Genomic DNA, 10,017 nt, shown 5'->3' with positions numbered 1-10,017 from the left:
ATACTGGATGGGCTTTGACTTGGAGATCAAACGGATGGTTCTGCTGCCCTCCTAACTTCAGGCAGTTGTGTCCTTTAATGTTGAGCACACATACTAGATTGAAAGCCCTTGGTGGTGAAAGGCTGGGCAGAGTGAGTCAGGCTCTGAGCTGTCTGCCTCTTCCTGCTGCTGCTGCTGCTGCAAGCTGGTTCTTCTCTTCTCCTGAATTGGAGCTAATTTGGGATGGATAATGAGGTAGATGGTTGCTAATAACTTTCCTTTGCTAATTGTGATTTCATGATACTGTGTAGAGGTTTTTGTTTTTTTCTTTTCCTTGCTGCTAGGAGGGGAAATAGATCTGTTTTCATGGATTTTTGATGCATGTTCAGCTATCAAGGAATCCTGTGCTTGGTTTCGTTAGAGGCAGTACAGCTTAATGGAAAGAACAGCAGACTAAGTGCTGAAGACCAGGATTAGCTACCTAAGCAGTCATGAAATTCTCCCTGCACCTGCCATATAGACCTTGTGAAACTATGTGAATGAAATGGCGATATGATGCATGTGGAAGCACTTTGTAAACTTTCAGTTCTTATAAAAACTTTAGGTACTGCCCTTTATTAATTTTCCCACTGACCACAGTATCAGAGAAATGCATCTAATGTCTTTAAACTCTTCCCTTCTATGCAGCCAGCCTTCTCAAGAGCAGGTGATGAAATCATCGGAACTAGGGGGCGGTCTTGCTTCTGAACCATCTTTTCTTTTTTTTTCTCACTTTCCCCCTCTGAACCCCACTCCCACACTTGCTTGGGGAACTCTGATCCTGTGCTTCTCTGTCTCCATTCTTTACTAGAATTATAATTTTAAGCAGTTAGTGATCACACTGTGCTGCACGTTCCAAAGGACAGGTCCTTGCTTTTTGTAGTCTGCAATTATTGTAATTATGTAAATTATGTAAAATTAATTATTAATTACATTTAAGTGGTGACAAAAAATATCTTTAACTTTTAAATAACTACAAAAACCTTTTTCTATTTTAGTAAGGGATATTGACCACACTTGTGGGAAGTATTAGGAGACCATGCTTTGGCTTTGGACACTCTGGATTTCAGGCCAGAGTCTTTCACTGTTAGCTTGTGACTGTGGGCAAATTACTTAACTTTTTAGGGCCTTAGTTTTCATCTTTAAGGGTGTTATGTTGGCACCTATCTTATAGGACTGTTGTGAGGATTAAATGAGGTTATATAAAGTGCTTATCACATTGTCTAACACATAACTTGTACTTAGAAAATGTTACTTGTTGGTGCACATGGCTAATAATAAATAATAACAGCTTTCAAAGAGTACATGGATAGACGTCTGTTGTTAGTGTTTTAAGGGATTTTAAATCTTGTTTTCATATAAGTTTGTTTAAATATACATCATATAGTTTACTAATTCAGAAAGTATTTTTTTACTTAGTCCCATTTTCCTATATGCAGGTAGAAAATTAAACTAAATCAGATTAGCATTCCTTCCTCCTTAGTAGTGAGTCTTGCCCAGGGGTGGCAGTGTCAGGTTGGGTGACTTGCTTGGTTCTGTGCAGTGGGAATTGTGGTCAGGCTGTTTCTCAGCTACCTTTGAATTGTGTAGTGTTGGGATTAGAGATTATACTGGAATTGGATGGGTTTTTGGGGTTCTGGACATACTTGCAGGCATTCCTTTTATATTAGCATAATCAGTAGATTGATGAAGAGGCTTAAATGTCACCCTGCGTTTCAGAAGGGGGAAAAGTACAAACCCACCAACAGATTTCTAGAGCATGATCAAGTAGATGGTCTCTGACTCACTGTGGTTCAACTTAAAACTTTTCAACTTTTTGATGGTGCAAAAGTGATACCTATTCAATAGACACCATATTTTGAATTTTGATCTTTTCCCAGGCTAGCAGTCTGCAGTCCCTGCCTCCCTCATGGTGGTGGACAGCAGCGGCGAACTGCAGCTCCCAGTCAGCCATGTTGTCACGAGGGTAAACAATTGATACACTTAAAACCATTCTGGACTCATACAGCCATTCTGTTTTTCATTCTCCATGCAGCATTCAATAAATTATGAGATATTCAACACTTACAAAGTGTAGATGTTTTGTTACATGATTTGCCCAGCTGTAGGCCTGTGTTGTGTAAGTGTTCTGAGCACAGTTAAGGTAGTATAGACTAAGCTGTGATCTTCTGTAGGTTAGGTGTATTAAATGCATTTTTGACTTTAGAAAATTTCAACATACAGTGGCTTTATCAGGATGTAACCCCATAAGTCAAGGACAGTCTGTGCATAATCACTGTGTTTGAGAAGACATAAACTCCCCCAGCTCACAGAAAATGTGAGAATAAGAGCACTTGTAATTTACACTTAATGGTTGAGAGTGTGATTAAAACAGAGTACTACTCTTTACTGCTTCCTAGGGATTTATTGATAACCAGATTTCCATGATGATTAAACCAGTGGTAAAATGAATGACCAGCTTCCTTTACCTGTCCTTCTGTGTTAGTTGGCTTTGACTTTAATGAGTGGGTGGGTGGCAGTTTGTGAAATTAAGACATGGTTCCTTTAGTACCACTTTACTTGGTATTGAGATCGCCTTTTCATTGCTGGGGATTGGTGTCTCCTTTCTAAAATTCTGGAACTTCCCCTGCATCTGAGAGTGACATCTTGTTGCCTTCTTGGGGTCTCTGATAGATGGTTCCTTACAAGGAACTGACCCGATCTGAAGAAGTAGTTTAGAATAGCATTTTCAAGGCAAAACTTTAATCTAAGGTTGTTAATTATAATATTCCTATCCTCCCCAGATACTCAGTGTTTTATGAGTTGAAAGATTAGTATGAATTTGGAGGTCTTGGCCTCTACTTAAGTAAGTATAGTACCTCTCTTAGAGTTCTTAGGTCTGTGGGATGGAATTTATTTCCAAAGGCAATTACTTCTGTGGATATAAACAGAAAATTTTCCACTGAGTAACCTCCATTTTCAGCCAGCTCCTTTACATCCTTGGCTTCTGGACTGTAGGAAAACTGTTCCATTTAATTTATACATTTCCTTTGGAATATTTTTAATCTGATGTTGATAGATCCTGGTCCCACTTTGCTCACTACAGAGAGGCCAGCTAGGTCCCCAGGGAAACTGACCAGCCCCTCTTACCTTGTACCTTGGGATACTGCCTGAATTGGTAGAGATGCTGAGGAACCTTAGGTGGAATAAATGGGTGAGAGAGAGTATGCTTGCACTGTGATTTAGTTTATTATGGACCCTACTTCCAAGTTCTTCAATTAAGTCTGGATTTTCTACTCTCTTTCTGCCATTGCCACTTTGTCTTATGGGAGTGTATGCTAAAGGCTACATAAACTTTAATTCCTGAATAATGCCTGGCAATGTTGTTGAGGCCTAGCCTTCACCACAGAATTTAATTCATCATTACATATTTCTTATTCTTTATGAGCTGGCCTCTGGGAGCTAGGCAAGTAAACTATGTAGACAGAGCCTGTCAAGTACCATGGTTATTTTTAAGACTGACTTTTCAGGAGAGTTCTCCAGTTGTATGAACTTCAGGAATTGTGGAAGACATAGTCCCTCTATTGGCAATTAGGTGGATTGCTGTTACTGTTGGTTCCACTGCTGAGCTGACATCCTTAGTAATTCGCACTCTGAAGTACAGACTGTCTTGTTTTCCTGGGCCTGAAGGTCTGCGTTCGGGTAGAGGTTACCTAGTCATAGCTAGCTGGGCCCTTTGTTTGCCAGAGACCCAGGGAAGAATAGGATGTGGGGGGAAGGCCATCCTGAACTCGGCATGGAGTCCTGCACAAGAGAGAAATATGCTACCTTTTCAGTTGAAATTTGGACTTTGATTCCCAGGAGAAGGTGTCATTAGGTCAGTTGGTATTTCTTGTTGAGGCCCACTAAAGACATTCCATCTCTAACAAAGTGTTCCCCCATCCAAAAGAGAGATCCTGACTTGGCATATTGAACTACTGCTGCTTGTGATTATCTTTCATCACTTGCCTGAATTTGGAAAGGTAATGGTTTGTGCTCTAAGGAAAAAGACTCTTCCCTGAGACCTGAGGCTTTCTCATTCCTACCAACTGGGCCCATTGCTAAAACGCTTTCCAGTGGGCTTGCTTCTGCCTGGCTAGCACCTGGGCCGCCCCAGCTTGTAATTAGCCTGCCTTTGCTTCATAAGCTTCCCAGGGTGGTTCTTCTTCTAAAAGCTTGTATGAAATGCTATTTACTGTCTCTTTATAGTTTAAAAATGAATCCTTTTTGTTCTTTGCAACTCATTTGCTTTTTTCTTTTCTTTTCTTTAAATTACTATTAACACCTGTTGATTCTTTTTTTTTTTCTGATTGGCCTGTCACTGCATTCCTGCTCCCCCTCCCTCTAGCTGGGTTTGTCAAGTCGCCCATGTCAGAAACTAAGCTCACTGGGGACGCCTTTGAGCTGTACTGTGACGTGGTCGGGAGCCCCACGCCAGAGATCCAGTGGTGGTACGCAGAAGTCAACCGGGCAGAGTCTTTCAGACAGCTGTGGGACGGTGCTCGGAAGCGCCGTGTCACCGTAAACACCGCCTACGGGTCAAACGGCGTAAGTGTGCTGAGAATAACCCGGCTCACCTTGGAGGACTCTGGGACTTACGAGTGCAGGGCCAGCAACGACCCCAAGAGGAATGACTTGAGGCAAAACCCCTCCATAACATGGATTCGAGCCCAGGCCACCATAAGCGTCCTTCAGAGTGAGTCCAGCACCCTACAGTAGTAGTACTGTAGTCATTAGAGGTGGCCCGATGACCCTTCCCTTCTGCTTCCCTTCCCTCTTCCCCAGTATGATCGCTCACCCCACCCCTTGTCTTCGTTTTTTCAAACCCATGACCCTTCTGGTTGTAGTGTATGAAAATATCTGTGGCAACATTTTTTTTTTTTTTTCCCTTTGCCATTCTCTCTACCTCCCTCATCCCCCATCCCTTCTCTGTGTCTTTCTCCTCAGGAACAAAGAACTTGGGGAAATCCGTGCCTGTCCAAAATCATCTGCAATGGGAAGAGGTGGGGAGGGAGAACTGGGGGGCTCCAGAACCACTTAAACTCACAAAACCAGGCAGTTAAACCAGGGTAGTGTTGAATTGTTTCTTTCCCTCCCCTTTAATTTTGTAGTAGGTTTCCTGCTATCCTTTTGCTGATTTGTTCTCTGGTGCCTTTTTATTTTTGTTTCTCTCCCCAATCTAACTACTTTTTATTTTTTCTGTTCATCTGTTTGAAGCTCTCTGAGTAGCTGCCTTCACCTCTATGGTTTTAAGTTTGTGTCTGCCCAGCTTCTTCCCTCACTGTGACTTGGTGTCATCCTGTTCTGTGATGGGAATGTCGCCATGGGTGCGGTGTGGTGGTGTGTTTTGGTTGTTGGGTGGCATGTAAGCTTGGATATTTCCATAGTTCCAGCTCTTTTTCTTTTCTAAAACAGTGGCACGTGCTTCTCTGATAACAGCCCTCCACTACAGCAGTATACTCCTTACTGGTCCTGCCCATCCAGTCTCCTGCTCTCTTAAAAGCAGCAGCCTGATATTTTTTCCATATGTCTTGCTGGTAGGCACCAGGTGACACTAAACTGCAAAGTATTTTTTTTTTAAACCCCATCTTGCTTGTTTCAAAGTCAGATTTGCATCTGCTTCCTGTTCACAGATAGTTTGACTCTGATGACTGACTGTTGGCATGGTGCTCCTATCCCAGAGATTGGCAACCCCAGAACTAGCTTGGAAGCCATTCACACTGGCCTTCTCTTGTGTTTTGAAAAAAGGAGAAACTAAATTGCAACTAACTGAGGAGGGGGAGCTAAGTGGCTGGCTCAGAGTTCTTCTCTTCCTCTGTTATAGCAGGTACAAGTAAAACATTAGACACAGGAGCTCTTGTGGCCACCTCTCTTTTGGAAAAGTGCCTTGCTACTTGTACAGTGGGAAGAAGAGAGGGGGAGAAATCTCCAGTGAGCTAGTGCTCCTGGCTGGGAAGAGTTAGTTCTAGCCCCACATCTGACCTGATTATAACTGAGGGAGCATACTTTACTTAATGGAAAGATCCTTTGGGTTTCGCCTTCTCTTCAAGAACTCAGACTTAAAGCCAGTACTGGCTTAAGGAGCTGATTGATTTAGAAGGAGTGAGTAAAAATAGTAAAAACACATTTATGAGGAATTTAGTAATAACACAGGAAATAATAGGACATGGGCCCTGAATCTATATACTTTATGGAAGCCAGCAGGTTAGTTGTTTGTTTTTTATAGTATCTTAGAAGATGCTTATGAAGAGGAGAGAGGAGAGGCTGCTGCAGCTGGCACTGTTCAATCAGAGAACCTGCTTCTGGAAAGGGGAAAAGAAAACCTGTCTATGTGAAAATGGGGAATATTAACCCAGCAATTTTCCTTTTATTTAACAGTTTTTCCCTTGCACGCTTCCTTCTCCTGCCCCCCTGCTCCTTTCCTTATAAAAGCAGAAATACCCAAATGGCCACAAAGATCTACAGAAGTTTGTAGGCATGGACTGGGCTGGGCATATGGTACTTGTACTTCCAGGAGCTTGACTCAAATAGACTCAGATTTCAACGGTCATGCCTTGGGGCCAGAAGAAGAGGAGTCTTTGGGGGTACTTACCTACCAATCCTGAGAATACATAACATTTCCCCAGTTTACTTGGAAATAAACTTCCTAACTTAGAAGTGTCTCATGTGGTTAAACCAAACCCTGGCCAGTTCACTCTCATCCCAGACTTCCCCATCAATTAGTTAATCCTCATTAACTTTTAGAGAGTCAAGCTGCTGCTGCTACCTCTAAAAAACACCCTGAATTCACTCTAATTGGATTGTTTTGTGGTTTTAACATCCCAGGGACAGACATCTGCCTCCAGGAGGAGGTTGAAGTCTTCTAAGGATAACATTTAAAAAATTTTGAGACAGACCAGGGTGGGAGGGTGGGGGGCCCACAAGTGGGGAGGCAGGTTGGAGAGAGAGGGAGAAGCAGACTCCCTGCTGAGCAGGGAGCCCAAGGTGGGGCTCGATCTGAGCTGAAGGCAGACACTAATCGACTGAGCCATCCAGGCGCCCCTAACGATGACTTCTTGACAGTACTTCCCCCAAAGCTCCTTGAGTAAGGTAAGGCAGGCAGAGAAATATGCCCAGTTTTTAGGGGAATCTCCCTAGCCATAGTATGTTGTTTTATACACGAGTGATGGTGAGGGTAAGGGTCTCCCACCCACTGCTTCTAAATAGGAGTCAGTGGCAGGTAAATGTTTTTGGGCTTCTCCTAAATGTACTTCTCTCCTGGACTTTCATGTGCAATGCTAAGCCACAGGAAGAAAAGCGTCACCTTCATCCTGGTGCTGAATGCAGATGTGGCACCCTGGCCAAGGAGCTTGGTTTAGTACTGGTTTCCATATGCCGCAGTTATCAGAGGGAGGCTACCCTACTCCACAGCCCTCCTATGATGCAGAATCCTGTGTAAACCTATTTAAATTATCCACTTGCTCCCAGCTGACTCTCTCCTGGATCTTTAACACATAATGGGAAAAGTGCTTTCCTTTGCCTTCCAAGAATTCTTGGCAGAAAGTCTGCAGGTTGCTCTCATCACCTTCTTGATCTCCCTGAGCTGCAGTGGGCATTTGCATCATCAAAGGTAAGAGTAGCACTTACTTTGGCCTCCTTGTGTTGAAACATCTAGAAGCTCTTGGCCTCATCCTCCGAGTTTACCCTTTCTCAGTGCAGTCTGAGAAGAACCAGAAGGAGAATCCCGTATGGGTCAGAAAAGAAAATTGGATAATAAAAATTTAGTAAAAACCTATAAGTATGTTTGGGTTTTAATGTTGCCTTTATATTTTTAATTTCTGTGGAGTACTGGTTCTCTCTTTTGTTTTTGCTTGGTTTTGATTTTTCTTGGAATTGTGGTGCTTTCTGCTGATGGTGTGTGTGCGCCTTCCATTGCAGGGTTCGCAGCCGTTCCACTCGACTTAAGGCCCAGGGATTTGGCTTCTGTCCAGTGTGTTTTGGAAACCTTGGGACACCACTGCTCTAACGTGTTTACATGCATCTGCTTCTGTCTTAGTGGCTGCTATGCCTCCATTATCTGTACATAGAGACCCTGTTTGATGTTACCAATAAGGACCAGTGCTGAATGGAAGATAACCACTATCCCTTTGCCAGAGTTGGAAAATAGTGAGAACCCATTTAATTAACAGACTTGAGGATTTGCTTTATTTGTCAGTTTCCTTTGATATGAGCTCTATAGTCAGAAATGTTGCATTGATTAGGAGGTCCTTGGGCATTCTATTTTTCAAGTGTCCCATGACTTCTCCATTCTGTCCACCTCCTTGCACAGGGAACAAAGCTTAGCTCCAGTGGAGGGAGAGACCTCTGTCCTCAAGAGTTGAGTCAGAACTATATTGTATGGTGTCAGATTGCTGCTACAGAGTTGCCAGGTACAGGGAGATGGGAAGTTAGTTAAGAATTTCTGAAAAACAATTGGAAAAAGAGTAAGAGAGGAAATACCTCGAATTGTGGTTGGGAAAAGTTTAGACTTGACCCGAAAATGTCCGACCAAAAGTAGAATAACAGCTAAGCTTGGGAAAAGGTTAGAGAGAAGTAACAATAACAAAAAGACGACAAACATCTTAACTTTAATATAATGGTGGAATTCAAAGGGCTTTAAGGATGAACCTTCCAGGAATGATAGTGTGTTTTTGCTCAATGTGTTCTAATATTTGATTCAAGTAGGTTTTAGAATAATGACCCCAGGTTATCAGCCCAGGAGATGAAGTATATCACTTGCCATAGGGCGGAAAGTGTGTTTGGGGTGGGTTGGGGTTTGGAAGTGGGGGAGGAAACAGAGATAGAGAATTCAGTCAGATGTGTGTTCTAGGCCCAGCATTGCTACTAATAATAATTATGGCCTTGCACAAGTCATTTTCCATTTCTGGCTCTTAAAGAGTGGGGATTCAGTGAACTCTAAGGGCATTTTAGTTCTAAAATGCTAGGAAGCCATGATACCAACACATATCGCATTCTAGTTACATTATCTGCACAGTGGAATGTGTTTTACTTAGCAATTCTGAAAAAGTTTTATTTTGGGAATAAATATGGGCTGGAGAGAAGAAATATGATGGTTCCTTAAGAATTTTCCCTTGGCAAAAATTTGGAAAAATGCAACAGACTTCTGGCACGAAATTTGCTGTTAGGATTGACACTGTCTTTTTCTGCATAATTAATGACCATGGCTGGTTTGCCATAGGTTTATAAGAATTTAATGTGGGAAAAGCCATACATGTATTATCTAATTATAGCTTTTACTGTTCCAAGGCCTAGTAACTCCATAGGGAGTTTATTAGTTACATAAATGATACTGCCTTTGTCTTCAGAACTGCAAGGTGGAGCCTGGTTTTCTAATTGAAGCTGAATTGGTTGGCGGTTCTTAAATCATAAAATGGTGGTGTTAAAAGTGTAAGTGGATTATTCCCAGTACAAGTATCCATAATACTCCCATTCTTTTCACGTCTAGGCCAACTGGTCTTCAGGCTGTTGTCTGCGCTAGTGGTCATTTGCTTATAATCATTGTTTTTCCTTTTTTGACTTCCTCCAAAGTGGTAAAGTGAAACTCCTCATGTGGTCCTGTCTGCCCTCCCTCTTCTTCTAGTCTCCCCATCCTACCCCATCTGATTCTCAGGTCAGGGCTACAGAGAATGGAAGGCTATGGCGCCCTATCACTGTGCACTCTTATTACAGAGCCAAGGATTGTCACCAGTGAAGAGGTCATTCTTCGAGACAGCCCTGTTCTCCCCGTCACCCTGCAGTGTAACCTCACCTCCAACTCTCACACCCTTACATACAGCTACTGGACAAAAAATGGGGTTGAACTGACTGCCACTCGCAAGAATGCCAGCAACATGGAATACAGGTGAGAGGGACTAGCAGCTCCTCGGAAGATGGGAGGGAGCACTGCTGAACTTACTATGGACATGCATAATGCACAGTTATGTTATGTGGGAGACATGTAAG

General features: G+C 42.7%; 1 protein-coding gene across 3 annotated transcripts in view; it reads left to right on the top strand.

The window, feature by feature from the left end:
* Positions 1-10,017, top strand: part of NPTN (neuroplastin) — a 70,395-nt gene that overhangs the window by 31,034 nt on the left and 29,344 nt on the right. For 2 of the 3 annotated variants that reach the window (XM_082735792.1, XM_082735791.1), the window contains exons 2-3: positions 4,385-4,732; positions 9,745-9,916. In XM_082735792.1, coding sequence (XP_082591918.1) covers positions 4,385-4,732; positions 9,745-9,916 — 520 coding nt within the window. The remainder of the gene's footprint in view (positions 1-4,384; positions 4,733-9,744; positions 9,917-10,017) is intronic. The other variant, XM_082735793.1, reaches the window with a different exon arrangement.

The sequence above is a fragment of the Mustela nivalis genome (assembly GCF_964662115.1).
Source record: "Mustela nivalis genome assembly, chromosome: 6".
Classification (NCBI taxonomy): domain Eukaryota; kingdom Metazoa; phylum Chordata; class Mammalia; order Carnivora; family Mustelidae; genus Mustela; species Mustela nivalis.
Note: the sequence above shows the minus strand (reverse complement) of the source record. Positions and strands in the feature narration are given on the sequence as shown.